At 43.7% G+C, this 19,762-nt stretch overlaps 1 protein-coding gene across 2 annotated transcripts in view; it reads left to right on the top strand.

Moving 5' to 3' along the window:
- LOC146855975 (neurotensin/neuromedin N-like) overlaps positions 1–19,762 on the top strand; it is a 96,516-nt gene that overhangs the window by 66,330 nt on the left and 10,424 nt on the right. Inside the window, exon 3 of one of the 2 annotated variants that reach the window (XM_085650689.1) lies at positions 17,646–17,882. In XM_085650689.1, coding sequence (XP_085506815.1) covers positions 17,646–17,882 — 237 coding nt within the window. The remainder of the gene's footprint in view (positions 1–17,645; positions 17,883–19,762) is intronic. The other variant, XM_085650690.1, reaches the window with a different exon arrangement.

Raw genomic sequence — 19,762 nt, forward strand, 5'->3', positions numbered from 1 at the left:
GGTATTAAGACCCATGGCTCTTGAGAGTCCTTGGGGGCCAACTAGCCCTCCTGTTACCTCCAATAAGACCAGCACAGCTGGATTGCTGAGAGATCATCAGAGGCCGCACACCCTTTCTCCACCACTCTGCAATTGCGCATCCTGACACACTGCTGCTTGGGGATGTAGCCCACTTTAGTCCTGAGGCCCTCAGAAGGCAAGGGGACCTCATCCCCCCACCAGCAGTGCACCGAGAGGCGGGTTTGCAGAGTGGTGGAGAAAGGGCGGGTGGCCTCAGATGACCACTGTGTGGGACTTACTGGAGGTAACAGGTGGTCTTGGTGGTCTCTAAGGACCCTCAGCAGCCAAAGGGGCTTCATCCTCCAATCAACAGCATGCCAGGAGGCTTGTTTGGAGAGTGGTGGAGAAAGGGAGCAGGGCCTCCAGTGAGCTGTTGATTTGAAAAAAACTATTTTTTAGGAATGATGGGCCACGTGGTCCCCAGGGCTTGCCCCTTTAAAAAAAAATAGATATAAAAAAAGAGAGGGGGGCTGCGTGACACTCCTCCCGAGCCAATTCTGGCCCTGGAGATCCGACTCACCTAGGGCACGGCCTTTATATATTTTAAAAAAATAGGGGAGGGGACTCGCAGCCCCCTGCCCAGACCAATTTCAGCCCGGGGACCCCATCCCCTGTGGCCAGGCCGTAATATTTTTTTTTAATTTGGAGGGGGCCCGTGTGGCACCCCTCCTTTGGCCAATATCGCCCAGGGACCCCATTTCCAAGATCCTGGCCTCTTCACTGGGGACCATGGGGGGAGGCTGAAGGTCCTTGCAGTCTCAGCCAGCTCCTTGCCTCCTGAGGGAGCAGGCATTGCCTTAGAGACCCAGAGAGCTGCTCACATGCAGCTCCCTGGATCCCAAAGCAATGTCTGTTTCCCTGCTGGCTTCACAGTAGGCAGGGAAACAGACTTGCTCTGCTTTCAGCAAGCAGGAGAATGTTGTGCTCTCGCTTGATGAAACCAGAGCCCTTGTTTACTATGGCTTGGCGGGAGCAGTGCTCCAGCCAAGCCTTATCAAACTGCAATGTCCCAGGGTGGTCATCCCAGTACATTGCTGGAGCCAGCCCTGGGGGTGCAGTCCCCATGGCCATGTAGGGCTCCTGGATGGGGGTCACACAGCCCCCCTCATTTCTGAATTAAGCTCCGGGGAGGTTGTGGTCTCCAGGGCTTGGGGGCCCCAACATACTCCCTTAATTATGGTCATAGTACGGAATCGGCTCTTATAAAGGCTACGGAAGAAATCAGGGTTGCTGTGGATCAGGGAGGGAGGGCGGCACTAATCCTGTTAGACCTGTCCGCAGCATTTGATACGGTTCACCATTCCATACTGTTGAACCGTCTAAATACCTGTGGTATTCAGGGGAAGGCCTAGGAACTCCTCAGGTCATTCCTCGAGGACAGGAAACAGATTGTTGCCCTCGGAGATTATCAGTCCAATCCCTTTTCATTGCCTTGTGGGGTCCCGCAAGGGTCCTCACTCAGTCCGACTCTTTTTAATGTTTATGTTAGTGCACTGGCCCCAATAATAGACACCTTTGGTTTCGGCCTCACATCATACGCCGACGACACTCAAATTGTGGTATCACTGACACCGGAGTACGAGGCTGATGTAGAAGGTCGTTTTCAAGAGTGTATGCTAGCAGTAGATAACTGGATGGCAAACAATTGTCTCAAACTAAACTCAGAGAAAACTGAAGTTATATTGTTTGGGAATAACACCAGCTTTTGGACTCCTTCCTGGTGGCCAGACCGAATGGGGAAAGCCCCGGTGCCAACTAGAAAGGTTAAGAACCTGGGGATCATACTGGATGACAAATTGACCTTAGGACCGCAAGTAAACGCACTAGCCTCTAAAATCAGCTATACCATTAAAATGCTGAGAAAAGTCCTGCCCTTACTGCCTAAGGACAGTAGACAAACTGTAGTTGGTGCTACGGTAATGTCCAGATTGGACTACTGTAATGGACTTTATCTGAATATGCAACTAAAAGGATTAAAGAAACTGCAGTTACTGCAAAATGCAGCAGTTAGATTACTTATGGACTCTTCAAAACCCTGTTCCGTTTCCAAAGAGAGGAAAGCTTTACACTGGCTCCCAGTAAAAAGCCGTATACAATTTAAAGTACTATGCCTGGCCTTTAAGGCCTTACATGGCATAGGTCCAGAGTTTCTACAGCAAAGACTGCGCTGGTACGTTCCAGGCAGACACCTGCGTTCTGAAGAGGCCAACCTGGTTTGGGTGCCACGTATAAAGAAAGCCCGTTGGGGAGGCAAAAGTTTTATTTATGGGACAGCGAAGGCTTGGAATGAATTACCTCGCCATCTGAGATCCTTCACCGAGCTTTTACCCTTTCGTAAGGAATTAAAAACGTGGCTCTTTTCCAAAGAGTAGTCTGCCTCCTTTTATTGTTTCCTGCCAGTCTTTAGAGAATCAAGAAGCGCCAGGACACCTCCGAGTAATTGTTGCGCTCTATAAATGACATTAACATTAACATTAACATTAATTGTTGTATTTGTGCCCTGGGGAGTTGGCGGTCTCCGGTACTTCAGAGGAGGCCATAGGGCCTCCCCCCACTTTTTTAAAAATAATCGATGTGTCCTGGGGAGGTGGCGGTCCCCGGGACTATGTGGGAGGCCATAGGTCCTTCTCCCGCTATTTGTTTAATAATCTATGTGCCCCAGAGAGGTGGAGGTCCCTGGGGAAGGTGGGCATTTTACATAAATGAAAAAATAGTGTACCCCAGGGAGATGGCAATCCCTGGTGGCGTGTGGCTTGGGCCAGAGCCCCCCCACGCTTTAATATTTAACTTAGCCCCAGGAAGGTGGCAGTCTGTGTGGTAGTCTGAGGTCTCATGGGGGGCCGCGTGGCCACCTGCATTTCTCGTGTGTCTTTCCCTGGGGAGGGGGCAGTCCCCAGGGCTACAGGAGGCCTGCGCATGCCCTGTATAAATAGTTACACATGCCTCCGGGACCTGGCCCCCGGGGGCCTATATTAAAAGAAGCACAGCAGTCCACAATTAAAAACAAAAATCTGTGGAAGTTGGGCATCCAGTGTGACTCCTGCCAAAAAGTTTTAAAAATACATAATTTTTTTGCCCCAAAGTGTCCTTCTTGGACACCCCCCTAAGAGGCCTTGGTGGTCAGAGTGTTTCTACCATGCCCTCTTTTCTTTTTTTTAACATTTTTTCTTGTTACTCGATTCAACCGAGTCAGCAGATGGCTGGCAACTCAGGAACGAGATCAGGAGGTGTTGCGAATCCTCCGCGTCCCCAGATATACAATAGGAAATTTCTTCAAATATCTCCAAAACTACTAATGGATTTACGTCATTTGCCAAAAAGGTTACTTTCTGGCCCAAGAGCTACCTTTCTGCCGTATTTGGTGTAATTCCGTTTAGCAGTTCAGGCTGTAGCCGTGTCTATCATTTCCTATGGAAATTAACATGGAGAAAAAGCGTTTTGGGACCCCCCCTTTTTCTCGGCCCCCGCTTGACCGATCACCACAAAATTTTTAATCCAGAAGCTGAGGTGACTGGCAAATTGGTTTTGAAAATTTCCCAAAGATTTGTCAAATTCGCTAAGGTTATTAGCAAATGGAAAAACAGTGGGGCATATTATCAAGCATGGCGTTAAAATTATCACCGCTTTAGCAGCAGAAAACTGCCGCTAAAGCGGCGATAATGGGCGTGAGAATTCCAATAGAAGCCCATGTTGACACCAGAACATGGGCTTCTATTGGAATTCTCAAAGGCAAATATCAAGCCCATTATCGACTCTTTACCGGCAGTTTTCTGCCGCTAAAGCGATAATTTTAACGCCGTTTCTTGATAATATGCCCCACTCTTCCTATGGAAACTACATCCTAACTAAACTACCTACTGGCAACCATAAATATATATATTGTGTGAAAGCTGTGCCTGCCAGTGAACAAGGGCGTGCAGCCCGAAACGCGTTTGGCAAGAAGTTCGGGCAACGAGGTGCCACCCTTCTGGTTCTACTCACCATTGAGAGGCATAACTCACTTGAGAAGGCTTTTTCCACAAAGGGCAAACTTTGATGATGGATTTTTAGCAGCCCGTCTGGTCGCGGAAACTGCCCGCCACAGAAAAGCAGATCTAGAGTCCAGGATGTTTGTGACTCGAGACTCGTGAGGTCCTGTGGGTGAGAATGCAAGTACACATACTGTAAAGGACTGTGACATCGTAGTCCACCCACTGTGGTTTTAATGAGCATTTTATTGAGCAACACATGGAGCCCACTGAGGGAATACTATGCAGACACTACAAGTACCAAGATGCCAGGATGCCTGAAGGCGGGGCTTATTTTGAATTAAAAATGGTGATTGCAAGATCCGTGTGTGAAAGCTGTGCGTGCCAGTGAAAAAGGGCTTGTAGCCCAAAACGCATTTGGCACGAAGTTGGGGCAATGAGGTGCCGCCCTACTGGTTATACTCACCATTGAGAGGCGTAACTCACTTGTGAAGGCTTTTTCCACAAAGGGCAAGCTATGATGATGTGTATATATATATATAGCCTGTTTTTTATAGCTGACTGTGCACATTTTTCACTTTAAAATTAGTCAGTAATTGGAGACGCATCATGTGATCAAGCTCCCAAGAGGAGTGAAACGCGTCATGGAGGACACTGGTCCTAGAACTTATCCATCACTGATAGCACAAATTCATACATGCACCTGGTAAAGGTTCCCAGTGTACACCAATGACGTATTCCCATAGAGACAATTTCTGATAAACTATATGGACGTTCATCATAAATCCTAAACATTTTTGGGGGTGGAGGATCAGGGGTGTTTCTGCCAAGTGAGCCCGGAGTCACAGTCACAAACGTCCTCTTCTTCCTGAATAAAAGTGAGATTATGCTGCATACTTGTTCATATTTTAAGTAGTTCGCACAGACACACGTTTTAAAATAAAGTTCCTAATACCCGCATTCTCTGAACAGTTAGCTTGCTGCCCCATCCCCCTCCTCCCTATCCTCTGTTGTGTGAATCCATGGACTAGCCTCCTCCCTCCTGCCATGCATGGTCTGATGTGCTGCCACTGCCCTCAATTTAGTATGATGTACCAGTCCACTCCTCCTGCCCTCCATTGCCCAATTCTATGTCCCATCATTGACCTCCTGCTTAAACTCTGTGCTTAGCTTGCTGCCCCTATTCTCCTTCCCCTGCCCTCCGATGTCTTTGTGCATGCCCCTGCTCCATCCTTTTTGCCCACCATGTTCCATGGACCTGCCACTCCTATCTACTCTGAGTGTTCTGTTGAGCTGCCACTCCCCTCCCACCTGCCTAGCATTGTCAGATGACTGTAACCTGTCCCTGCCACCTCCACCCTGCCTGTCCACATGCCATGCCCCTATCCTCTTCCTCCTGTCCACATGGTCCATTGTACTGCCACACCCTTCTGCCCTCCCTGGTCTGTTGTGCTGCAACTGCTCCTCCTGCCTGCCCCATGCGGTCTGTTGTGAGGCCCCTTCCCCTGAACTTTCTTGTCTGTGCACAGGTCCTGACCCTCCCTTCTATCCTCCATCGTCCTTTGTGCATGCCCCTGCACCCTCCTTCTTGCCCATCATAGCCATTGTGCTGCCACTAACCCTCCCACTTGCCATGCATGGTCTTCTGTGCTGCCATGGCCCCTCCCACCTTCCCTGTGTGGTCAGTTAGCTGCCCCTGAACCCCTCCCACCTTCCCTCCATGGTCTGTGTGTATGCCATCACAGTCTCACTGTTGCTCTTCATGGTGTGTCTTGCTTCTAGTGCCCATCCTGTCTGACCTCCATGGCTATCTTGCTGCTCCTGCCCTGCCCCCTTGCCCCCAGCCCTCTGTTTACATGTGCAGACCCCTACTCCCTCCCTCCTGGCTTGTCTGTTCCATTGTAATGCCCCTGATCCATCCCTCCTGCCCTTTATGGTCTGTTATGCTGCAGCTTTCTCTCCTGTCTGTCCATTATGGTCAGCTAGCTACCATTGCCTCTTGCCCCTCTGTTCTCTGTTGTCCATGTGCATGGTCCTGTCCCCTCCCTCTTGCTTTCTATGGATTGTTGTGCTGCACTCCCGTCCCGCATGCATTGTGTGGTGTATTGTGCTGCTGCAAACCCTGATGCCTGCCCTGCAGGGTCAGTTTGGTGCACCTCTCCATGTCCCTCCTGTCCTCTGTTATCCAAGTCCATGTCCCTACCCCATTTCCTTCCATGATCCAATGTACCATACTTGCGAACATTTTGAACTTGGTAAGAGGGAGATTTTGAAAAAAAACTGGGTTATTGATTTTCCCCTTTGAGTTACATTGAAAAAGAGGAGATAGGAGATAGATCAAATAAAGCCCATTTGAGCTTAAAAACATTAGACGTTTCCTGGCTGAATCGGGTCTGTTGACATGTATGGTTGTACTACCATTGCCTCTTCCTTCTGCCACAATGGTCTATTACATTGCCACAGCCTCTCTTGCAAGTCCTGTATTGTTGGTTTGTTTCCCCTGCCCCCCTTTCCACTGCCCTCCATAGTCTGTTGTGCTGCCACGGCCCTTCCTGCCTGCTCAGTGTGGTTACATTTTTGCCTTTGCACCCTCCTACCTGCCTTCAATTTTCAGAGTCCGTGCCCCTGGCCTCTGCCTCTCAACAGTATCCTAATGAACAACTAGATTGCTAACATTCTATATTTATTACAAAAGTGTGGAACGTCTGACGTCATCTTGATGTAATCAAAACTGTAATACCTAGAGCATTTCCTTTAGAAATTACATATATTAGAGGGTCTTATTGGCATCAAAATTATGGTTAGTGCTCTAAAAGACTAAAATAAGGACTTATTTTCTGAGTTTTCAAATAGCGACAAAGCACTTTTAAATTATTTGTTATCTTTATGTTTTTTTATCCAGTTGACCACTTGATTAAATGTTGCACTTAGGGGAGAGGATGTGGTGTTACTTCCAGAACTGCAGACTTTGCAACTGGGGACCAGGTTGGAGTTTCTGCTTCAGCTCGACATTCTGTGATTCTGGTCAAATTACTTAGTCTCCCCATGTCTACAACCAAAATGAATTTGTTCTTGTGTGATGTAACCAATGCTCATGTAAAGCACTCCAATACCTGACAAGTCTGCACTATATAACACTGCAAAAACACAAAATAATAAGTGTTTTGCACACTTCTGTCATTGGGCTATATTTGGGCTACATCTGGGTGATTTTGGGCTACATTTGGGCTCTTTTGTCTTTTGGGAGATTTATTTGTTATGAAGTTTCCTAATTTCCTCATGTACTGCAGTCTCCTCAGTAGGAAATACTATCAGTTTTTTACTTTGATTCCATCAAGAAGGCATTCAGATGTGTCGCACATTTGCCATAAATTCAGAATGTTAGCACTCTTTTTGCTCATTAGATCACTGTAGTAAAGCTACTGCTCACCAGGGAAAACTGCTGCTGGTATTGAAAGTGCATGTTTAAGTCTGCATGTCAGAATTTTTTTATGAAATAGAAGAGGATTTGAGAAGTCACTCAAAATGTGCCCTAATTTTTCTTTCTGCAGCACTAATCATACTTTTTATGGAAAAATGAACCCCCTCATTTTGTTCCTTTTTAAATTAAATGTTTTAAGAGTTACCACTTTAATCCAAGCAAGATGGCTTCTGGTGTGCCATACGTTTATCATAAGTATGACTGTTAGCGCTCTAGTTGTTCTTTGGAACACTCTGGGAAGCTGCAGTAGAACACAAAGGAATCAACTGACAGTCTCTGCCCTTGTTGGATGTACATGTTTTACTGAGAATGTCAGACTTCATTCTCACATGACTGAGAAAGATAATGTGAATTTAGAGAAAATATGCTCTCAGTTTAGCTTATAGATCACCTTCCAAACCTCTGTGGGAAAAGCATGAGAAAATATTTTTCTCTCAATCATGATATCCCAGCAGAAGGCTTTTTCACATGGTGAAATCACATTAGAACATACCACAATTCCTAAAATGAGTATGGTACCATCAACAAATGATTTATAATGTAACTAAAGTCTTAAAACCTTCTATTAACTGCAATGCTTTTTAATGAGGTGATATCATGTATATTGGTCCCAAGATGGCTGCCAACACTTCTTGGATGAAGTGCTGACAGCCAATCAGATCTCAGGATGAGATGTGTGGTTAGGCTCCGCCCACATATATATATGATTTTACTTTTGATTTTCTCAGGAGCTACTGAACAGATTGACGCCAGACCTGCAAAAAGCACTTCCCTGACCTGAGGACTACCTCTCTGCCAAATTTCAAGTAATTCTGTTCAGCCGTTCGGGCTGTACCTTGAACTAAAGGTCCCTATGGAAAAATGCATGGGGAAAACGTGTTTTGGGACCCCCCTTTTTTCTCGGCCCCCGCTTGACGAATCACCCCGAGACTTTCAGGGTAGGAGCGGAGCGGAGCGCCCCACCTATTTTGAAAATTTTGCTAGGATTCCTCAACCGGCGCCAAAGTTATTCCAAATAGAATGTTGCTGATTTCCTATGGAAACACGGTCCTAACTATAACTATCTACTGGCGACCGCCAGTAGATAATATATATATATCTTGTTTGTCTGAGTTCTCTGAATAAACAAGCAGATATTTGACAAGAATCCCGTGGTCCGTGCTCCCTTGTACTCAGCTGGTTTGACACGAGTGAGGAGAGTTCTTTGCTGATATATATATTGATATAGATATAGATATAGATATATAGATAGCTATATGTATAGATATATATATGATAAAGGAAGCTGGGATGTCGAGCACCCTTTTATGCTTATGTGGAGCACCCTATAACACCATCGACACTCTGAGCAGCTTCAGATTTTCATGGTGTTGGAGGGCGCTCTATATAAAGGGGCTGCTCACCACCTAAAACATGGGATTTACCAAACGTTCCCAGCTTCCTTTTTAAATAATTTATGTTGTACTCTAAGCCTGGCTCTTCATGAAATTTCATCTCTCTTAGCATATGTCACTATTGAAAGCCAGTAGGTCATATATACATATTACCTACTGGCTTTCAATAGTGAGGAGGTCTACATGGCCCCCCTCCTAGAACCATAGCGGTTTCCCTGTCTGCACTGGTGCAGGCAGAAAAACCTGTGCTTGCTCTCTCTTGACAGGAGCAATTTCAAAGCTCATGCCAAGCGAGAGCTGACACTAAGTCTGGTCCTAGCCAGAATGAGCATGAAAAATGCTCCCACCTGCTGGGAGCGTACTTTCATATTTTTCCCTGCCCGCACTGAAGCAGGCAGTGAAAAAGATGAAAATATTGCTCTTGCCCACAGGGAGCTGCATTTTTAGTTGCTCACTGGGTGGGAGCAATGCTAGCTCCCACAAAAGAAGATGCTACGGCGTTGCTTTAGGTAACTTCAGAACAGTAAGTAGAAAACCCCTTTCCTGCTACAATTATATTAACTCCAACCATGGCAAGTTGTTGAGCTTAATGTAACTATTCATTTTATATTTTGAATGCTATGGCTAGCTAGCTCCAATCCAAAATTAGACTATATTACGTTTTATTAAAGCCCTTGCCATGTTACCCTATGGGGCTAGCAGCAGTACACTAGGTAAACATTACTTTAGCTGTTTTTCCCAACCAGGGCATATAAAACATTTTCTATATTCTTCCTGCTTTTTATAATTATGCACCCAACCCATGGGGCACCTAGGGCAGACCATAGGGGTGGATTATAAATAATTGAAAAGGTAGACTTGGACTTTGGAAGTGCTTTTAATTCCAAAGTCAAATTTGGACACAGTTTTATTTCAAAACCACACTGCAAGGCAGGCTGAGCTTTAAAATGACATCGGACACCACAGCAGTGCATAGGGGCCTCTAAACCTACATGATCTATCATATACCAGGGCTTTACAGGTAGGCTGCCCTTACAAATTGAAATTATACTGATCAGCATATACCTTTAGAGGTTACAGCACTGGCCATGCGCCTGGTTAGCATAACCCAGGGCACTTTCAGAGTCAGTAGCAACCAGCATCAGTCCAAAATGGGGGAGAGGGTGACGAGACAAAAATTATGACACACATATATATATATATATATATATATATCCAGAAATCACTGGTGCGTGGAAGACGTAGTAGACATCTATAGCTCCAAAAACACTCGCGGACACGGACCTTTGGTAAAGTGCTTATTTTAATCGATTCATGAGGCTGTCGTCATAACGTTTCGGCTCCGTGGAGCCTTGATATATATATATATAAATTTCAATGAAAAGGTACAGTTAACAACTGTAAGGTCAATTTAGATTTAGGAGACAGAATAGTGTCCCTCAAGATCGGTGAGGACATTATTTCCAGCATTCTGAGGGTACTTTGCCGGTCAAATTTGAGTTGTCCATCAGCCCAGCGAACAACTCTGTACATTGAAAGGAGCTGCCATACGGCAGTCCCTTGCAATGTATAAAACGTTTGGTGTACGTTGGCCTTTAGTTTTGACTGACATATTCCAAACCTTTAAAGTGTTTTTATTTTTATGAAACAAATTCCCAAAGTGGGAGATTGTTTTTGAAAAACAAAACACAAATTACCCCCACATTCTGGATGCTTTATCCCAGTTTGTGGGGGTCATTATTGTTTTTTCTGGCCCTCATCACCACGTTTTTCCAAGCAATGTCATACTATCAAAAAAGGCATTACACCGTCCACCTTAAATAGTGAATATGATGTAATATCCTTCCTCTGACGGATCCTACTCCATCATGCCTTTGGTGGAATGTTCCTTCAACGCTGTCAATGGGGGTCAGCATCGACAGAATAATAAAGGTCCGCTCAGCTCTAAATAAGACAGGTGGACAGGGGTTTAGTGGGCAGGATACTATATCGCATTTGCAACAAAGTACCCTGTCTGCCAAACTCCAAATCGATCCCTGAGTCATGGTTCTGGCTGAAACTTGGCAAACCACTGAAATAAAGCAGTTATGGTTACCTACTCAAATAATTCACACAATAACTTATGAATCCCATATTGTTGTTCTCCTTTTGCTCTTTCCTTTTTTGCCGAAACTATTTGTGAATTTGTGTTTTCAGCATGGCTGTCAGCATAAGTGTGTGTGTTTTAAAACAGAGTGCGTACTCTGTGAATATAGGCTGTTTAGCTGACCACAATTAGGAGTGGAAGAAAATAATAATTAAGTAACTTTTGAGAATCATTCGCCATAAAAAAGAATACAAATCCCTCTCACACACATTAATCAAGACTAAAAATTATCAATTTATGGATCAATTCTGTTTTATCGATTTTGTGATGTAAACAAAGGGCAGGGGTTAGGGAAATATACATGATACAGCCTTGATGCCTATTACCTGGAGGCTGGTGGTGATAGCCTTAGAAGAGGAATTAGGACCTGAGGAGAAAATAACTCAATCTCAAACACCCCTTTCCTCAAAACAAATCTAATAATCTTCCCTCCCCAAGTGCACTCCCCCAGTGTGCAATAATAGGGCTGTCCTTTCCTCCACTGATGAGTAGTTGGTATTGGTGCAGTCAACACCCATGTGTGGATCGTTGTAGTGCTGCCTCTGAGACCTTTTCTGAGGTGGGCGGGAGTATGTGGAGCAGTCTGAGATACTTGGGGCATGTCAGCTCATTGAACTCCATTGCAAGAATGCTTAGTTGGGGCTCCCGCATATTGGGGTATGACTCCAATGTGTGGGCTGCAGAGAGGGAGAATCGCTCCATGCCAAGTAAGTACCACAGTCTGTGAAGTCAGGCAGTGTAATCAGGGACTCTAGTATTACTAGTGTTTAGTTGAGGACTCTGTCTTATAAGATTTATCAATTTAAACTGTAGTGCATATGTGCAACCTTGGACACCAAACATTATCAATCACATGCTTTGTCTATTCACCTGCCACTTGTTCTTTCAGTCACAATTTCTGAAATGCTCAAATATTTGCAAAATATGTTTCTACCATAATGTAATATCTTGTTTGCACGGTGATCTTACTAATGTGTGATAGCAAAGCTTTGACTATAAGCTAGCAGACCTTCCCTTAATGTCAACATGTCTGTTTCAACATTTCAAACACTTAGGGCCATATGTAGGTAGCCCAATACCGGTCGGTAACGGCCGATTTTCGGTAAAAATCCCGTTACCGACCGGTATTCAGGCTGTTGGTATGTAGGGGGGACATTTCAGGATTCGGTAATTTACCGAATCGGTAAAATTACCGAATCGGTAATTTTACCGATTCGGTAAATACCGAATCCTGAAATGGGATGTAGGGGGAGTGTGTGGGTGTAGTGTGGATTCGTTATTTACCACCAACTAAAAGTTGGTGGTAAATGACGAATGTCTTAGAAAAAGCATTATTTGGCCCTTAGAAGTGTGCAATGTGGCAGACATACATGCCCTTAGGGCATGTATGTGTGCCACATGTGCACACATGCAGGAATCAGGGGTGCAACAGGGTGTCACTGTGACACCCTGCCACCCTTGATTGTGCTCCCCCCATTACCGAATCGGTATTTACCGATTCGGTAATGGTAACTGGCTTCCCATTGATTCCTATGGGCCTCCTGGCCCATAGGAATCAATGGGAAGCCAGTTACCATTACCGAATCGGTAAATACCGATTCTTAATTACCGACCAATTCCGATTCGGTAATTTTTACCGACTGATTACCTACATTGCATTCACCATCTTCATAAATACCGAATCGGTAAAATTCGGTATTTATGAAGTGGTAAATGTAAGGCTACCTACATAAGGCCCAAAGTGACTTATTATGTTTTGCATTACATTTCTAGGAATTTATTGCAGTAGACTCATTAAATCATGTCATTTAAAAGGGAAACTCTCGATTTGTATAGAGTTTCAATATTCGTAGTTCATTTAATATTGTAAAATGTTAGTGGCAAAGCAATATGTTTGACTAAATTAAGAGTTAACCATGGATTAATAAGAATGTACAAAAAGACTTGAAATAATATGAAAAATCATATTATCTCTACTATCTCATGTCCAAATTGTCAGATTACTAATGCTACTCTATGGGGATACTTAAACCTCAGATACATAGGACCTGATTCACAAAGGTAAACGTACACTTTTGTGTAAGTTAACTATTTTTTTGCTATCCACAAACTTCAAGGTAATGGTAATTTTTCAACTGCAGAGACTCACCAGTCAGGTCAGAGAACTCCGCACATAAAAAGATTGGCCTGTCCATTAATTTCTATATGCTCTACTTGTGAATATCTGTACCCTGCCTTTATGAGCAAAAAGGTCTACATATGGGTGACTAAATAATATTTAAAATTAAGGGTTAGCCTTTCAAAAGAGGTATCTTGATAAGTCAGATTTGCAGTTTACAACTTGCCCAAGCAAAATACCTGTGTGAACAACTATAGTTTCCTGATGTGCAGCCAGCACCCATGTGCTCGCATGTGTGCACACATATTCACATGTAATAAGCCCAGTGCTGCTTACCCTAGCTGTCTCACAATGCCCTCATCTTAACCCCTTCCCTGCTCATGACGGAACCGTTCCGTCATGAGCCACGGTTGCCGTGTGCTCATGACGGAACGGTTCCGTCATGGCAATCCTGTCGGCGGCCGCTCCGCCTGCGCGGCGCTGTTTCCCCGCCTGTGCGGGGCGACAACGCAAATGGGCGGAGTCATGACGGAACCGTTCCGTCATGAGCACAGCTCAACTGTGGCTCATGACGGAGCGGCTCCGTCATGAGCACAGGCCCGCCGCGCTGCCCCCCCGCACCCCCCCGCGCCGCGGCGGAATTCCCGCCGCGGCGAAGGGGTTAAAATGCGTACACTGTTGATAAACATGCCAGTTCCTTTTATCATGAGATTAATGGGAGGGAGGCTCAGGTAGTGAGAGTCAACCACTGTAAATGTCTAAAACCAGGTGATCAAAAAGCAAAATATTTGGGCACGCTACTTGGGTGGAACCCATTTTCAACAATGACAAACCACACTGTATAGATTTCCTAAAATGAACGTAAAATTGAGTTCAGATACACTTATTACAGGATAGATGTGGTGCCCCATCAGGGCAAAGCTCGTGCCAATTCTTCTCCACCACATTCAAAAGCAAGGTTACCAAATGATTCCATGTTAACACGGATGCAATGCTCTACTCAAGGGGCCCGATTCACAGAACTAACTTAAGACAAAATTCTAAACTTACTATCATTTTGGTATTCACAGAAGGCACTTACTCATTTTGGTATTCACAGAACGCACTTACTCATTTCGGTATTCACAGAAGTTAGGAGTCCTAACTTTAGGACTCCTAAATGCCTTCTGTGAATACCGAAAGTCTTAAAATTAGGATTTTTCTCAGTTTAGTAGTACTATAGTTAGGACTCCTAACTTTAGGACTCCTAAATGCCTTCTGTGAATACCGAAAGTCTTAAAATTAGGATTTTTCTCAATTTAGTAGTAGTAAAGTTAGGACTCCTAACTTTAGGACTCCTAAATGCCTTCTGTGAATACCGAAAGTCTTAAAATTAGGATTTTTCTCAGTTTAGTAGTAGTATAGTTAGGACTCCTAACTTTAGGACTCCTAAATGCCTTCTGTGAATACCGAAAGTCTTAAAATTAGGATTTTGCTCAGTTTAGTAGTAGTAAAGTTAGGAGTCCTAACTTTAGGACTCCTAAACTGAGAAAAATCCTAATTTTAAGACTTTCGGTATTCACAGAAGGCATTTAGGAGTCCTAAAGTTAGGACTCCTAACTTCTGTGAATACCGAAGTGAGTAAGTGTCTTCTGTGAATACCAAAATGAATAGGTGTCTTCTGTGAATACGAAAATGGTAGTAAGTTTAGGATTTTGTCTTAAGTTAGTTCTGTGAATCGGGCCCTTTGACTTTTGCAAGTCAATTCTTTCGTTTATAAATTCAATTGGAGCAACTGAAGTGAATCAGTACTGCAACTCTCAGAATGCATTTTGTTGTAAACATAAGAGGACAGAACCAGTGCATTTTTGGTGGCTTGGAGTTAAAAAAAAAAAACAGGATCGGAATTCCGATTTTTGCATTGAAAGCAGCACTTTTGCTATCTTACCTTAACAGATTTTGCAGGTCAGGGTTCTGGCCTATACGGGTCATGTGCCTGAGTATTTTTACTATATTTTTAAAATATTGCCAAAGGGCAAGTTACGCTCCAAAAAGTTGGTATATCTCATCTGGGATGTCATTGAGATCTGCTGCCTTTGCAGAGGCACATCTTCACACACTCTTAGTAACAGGATAACATTTTCCTCCTCACGATCAATTGCCGTCAGGTCCTGGGCCTGTTTAAACTGGGTTTCCGTACTCTACAGGACATTTATCTCTAACTCCTTTTTTCTTGCCCGTTTTCGATATCACTGTTCCTCTGAAAAAGGTCTTAAATGCATTCCACACCACTCTGCACCAACAGAGTTCCTATGTATGTAAAAAGCACCAGCGCCTGGATACCCTCACAAGTGATTAGCCGTGCTCTACAAATCCGAGTTTATTGAAAACATTGTTTAATCTTTAAATTACTTCATCATCAAAATCTTTATTTCAGCTCGTGGCCATAAAAGAACATGTTGAACACATCCCACAAAAGCAATAAAGTCACCAAATATAATTTACAGTTAATATACAAGTTCAATATGGTACATCTCAATAAAATCCATCAATAAAAAACGTTTGGAGAATAAAATACAGTTAAGAAGAGATCAAAATATAATAGCAGGGAAATCCCCCAGTTCATCAGATAGGCCACTTCTTCTGTATAAGCCCGCACATATACATCAGGAACCTTGAGACAGTGAAGTGGATACATTGTCTAGTATCGCTTCTTAGTATGCTGTACGCAATCCTATTGTTTCTAAGACCCAAGTTACGTCAGACTTGTAAAATCTACTTCTTTCTAAACCCATGGTATGTTGGACAGAGAAGTGCAACATGCTAGGCGGTTTCTACCACCCGGGGACAGAAGAGGAAAAAACGAATGGAATTGCGATTCCATACAGTTGTAAAGGAAGAGAATTCCCATTCACAATTTAATGTGTTTGGACTTGGCAAAAGGAGGTTCAACCTCATCCAAAAACATCTCCAAGCTTTAGTCAGTTTAAATTCCAAAACTGTAGCAGCGAGAGAACCCACTTACTTCTCAATACTATGCCAGGATCTTAAAACTACGATGTCAGCCAGCTTTGAAGGGATTTATGATCATATGGCCTCCTAATCAGAATAGGACATACATAGGCGCCTGAGCTGATAAAAGTAGAGTACATTGCTATGTATTTTAACTTAAAGGTATTTTCGCTGTGCATGAAAAGTGTGTATTCCTGACATTCTGAATATTTCACCTTTTGGATGTCCACTAAATCCAAACTCTGCTATAGCACCTTTATTTCTTCCCTCACACAAGAGCCTCTCTGTGTCCTAGTCTGCTTGAATGAGCCAGTGATGTTTTCTAACACACATAGAGGGACATTAAATGCCCCACCCAGTGCCAGTGGTGCCCGAAAAGAGGGTAGTTCCAACAGGCGCCCCTCCAACAGGGGGAGCTCATCATCTATGATTGTCCAATAGCAGCTGGTCACTGAGAACATTTCCTGAACTTTCTTAAGGTGGAGCAGTGGAAAATGAATAATGTTTGACAATTCCAAATAAATAAGCAAATGTAAATGTAAATGTAAAATGTAAATTTAATACTTGTATAGCGCACTACTCACCCGCAAGGGTCTAAAGGCGCTTGTACGAATAACACTGTGGAACCCATCCTGGCTTTCCCTGTGAGGCGTCCACTCCTGGGCACCCCCAAGGTGGAGGCCAGGCATCCTTAGCATTGTGGGGGCCATTGTGGAGATTAAGCAAGCTATTGCCCAGAGTTGCAGAGTGGGACTCCATGATTGGAATAGGTACCGAGGCGAGAATTATCAGGTCCGTGGAATTTTGAGCCCAAGACCCGCCGAGGCGAGGAATTGAACCCTGGTCCCGGGCCAGACCTCTGCATCAGGGTCTGCCGCTCTAATCATTGAGCCACACTTCTCCACCATTGAGGCGCACTTCTCCAAATTCAATAACTTGTTTTGCTCTGACAAAACAGTCATAACACATATGGCATACCAAGGAGGAATTAATATCATGGTTATATTACACAATGGCTTTTCGACTTACATTTCTACAGGTCTCGTCCACAGGGTTGCAGGTTTATCACACTGATGACCAACATTTGACTGACACCCCTTGCATAATATAGTTTGATACCGAGATTCAGTCAGTTTGATGAAATGGCATGGAATATGCATTTCCTGAAGTGCAGTTTTCAAGTAATTCACTTCACCAAATCAAAGGATTTCTCTGCATCTAGAAGCCTCAAGCATTTTTTAGTTATATGTATGAACTTTAGGCACCTCAAAAGCAAAAAGCAGCCGGCTTACCGCTGAGTCATCACCACTGTTCATGATCTGGCTCCAGGAAGCTTTGCTGCAGCTAGACAGCGGTGCATCTCCTATGTGAAGCTGCTCATCGTGATCAGAAACATATGACTGGACAGTCAGAAGCAGCCTGCTGCTGTGCTAAAGGTACTGGTGCCATGATCACTTATCTTCATGTAATCTCTCTGCCTTTTTAGGTGAACAAAGCAGGAGCTCCCTTCTGGAAGACGACCCTGCTAAGTATCTGCAGTCTCATCAACAGCAGAAACAGTCAAGCAGAGGAAACAGGAGAGGAAGCAGACGAGGAGCTCGTTATGAGGAAACAGTTTCCAAACACTGTTGATGGGTTTAACTTGGAAGCCATGTTGACAGTATTTCAACTTCAAAAAATATGCCACAGCAGGGGACTGCAGTACTGGGAGGTAAACAAAGAAGTACGCCAGTTGAATTTTGGACACCAAATCTCCTCTGAAAATGTGTCATTATTTTGATGTTGTTTTTGATCCATGAATTGAAAATATATAATAGGATGGAAAAAAATTCACTTACTTATAAAGTTAAAAAGATTACACTGATTTGCAGGGTAGGGATGTTTCTCCCAGTATCAATATTTAACCAGAAGGATAGCTGCAGTGGGTCACCACCTGCTGCTGAATTGTGTCCAAACTAGACCAAAGTTTGAATCCTGAGTTGTCGACTCATCCTTTCATCCTTTCGTATCTGTAAAGTGCCTATCAGTGAGCTGTGATATTTACATGCTCTTTTGTCCTGTCCATGACTGCCTTGACAAGCACAGTGATCATGGACAGAAAAACAAAGCAATGGTCCTCGCTGCAGGCCATGGACATGGGGACATATTTACAAAGAATTGGCGTAGGGCAACGCCGCAAATCATTTTGTTGTGCTGCCCAACACCAATTCGAAAGGGCAGGAATGCACCGTATTTACAAGATACATCCTGTCTTTTCAGCCAGCTCCGGCACACATTTTGCAGCTGTGCACCAATGCAAGCACCCTTGCACCATGGTGCAAGGGTGTCTGTGTTTTTGGGACAATTGTTTTTATGCAGAAAGGTGATCCTAGAGGCGTTTATGTCTTTTTCTGTGTTCTGCAGAATGCAGCACATGTGAAAAGAGTAAAATAAGAGCAACATTGCACCTTGTTAAGCCTGATCTAGGGAAGCACAAGGTTTTGGCACTGCCCCAGGTATACCTGATATTGTAAATCTGGTGCAGCGCCAAATTCCATAGGTGTTGAGTGGGAACACCCACAGCAACACCCATGGTACACCTCTTTGGTGCAGAGTAAGACAAGGCAGCAACTTGCGCTGCCTCGCCTGACTCCATATCTACAAGGCCGTGAAAAGCCACACATGGAGGGTTTATGTGGCCTTGTAGTTATATCTCCCTAAGATCATAATTAAGGCTCTCTGTTTTCCATTTTTACGGATTTTTCCTTATAAATACAGACAGAAAACAATGTGTTTTCTGTCTGCATTTATTTTTAAAAGTAGATAAATACAGAAAATGGTGCTGCTTTTAAGTGACTCTCCGTGCTGTCTTTAATGAATTATAGCATAACAGCTGAGCAGATGTCCAGCATGCGAAATTAAAAAAACAGGATGACATTTCTTTAAAAAACAGGATGTGCCAATATACATTTGTGTTATAATGCGAGTATTTCCAGTGGATGTCTTGTTATGTAATAATTGGCAGCTTAAATAGCTAAAACACGACAGACATCAAAGTATAAGTGTGCGTCTATCAGTTAAATACAAATGGAAATGTACAGTTTTACACCTTCATTTATACGCAAAACACAAAATAAATATGGATAAATACAGATAAAATGGCCCAAAAGTAAATATGGATATATACAGACGAAAATGTTAAAAAAATGAATACCATAAAACCGGGAGCTCTAATCATAATGTAAGTACAAACCTAGAATTCAGCTAAATAAATTGGGGGAACACTGGTGCAATATCACAATATAGCATAAAATACCACTACACAACACATAATTGATGTTATTGAATGTAACCCTGCGCCAGCATTCTGGACCAACACTCACTTGACTAACATTTGGAAGAACATTTCTCTGCCCCTAATTAGAACTTACTGACAGAGAAATCAATAATATTGCAGCCGTAAACACATTTTAGAAATTGAAAAACTGTTAATGATTAAAAAAGCAAGAAAAGCAAAAATGTCACCTTTGCAAGGATCTAATTGTTGGAAAGTGGGTATTAGTAGTGGTACATAAACATCTACCAATGGCAACAAAGCCACTAACACAGTCTAGGGCTCACTGA

This window comes from Triturus cristatus, chromosome 4_1, assembly GCF_964204655.1.
Source record: "Triturus cristatus chromosome 4_1, aTriCri1.1, whole genome shotgun sequence".
NCBI classification, from domain to species: domain Eukaryota; kingdom Metazoa; phylum Chordata; class Amphibia; order Caudata; family Salamandridae; genus Triturus; species Triturus cristatus.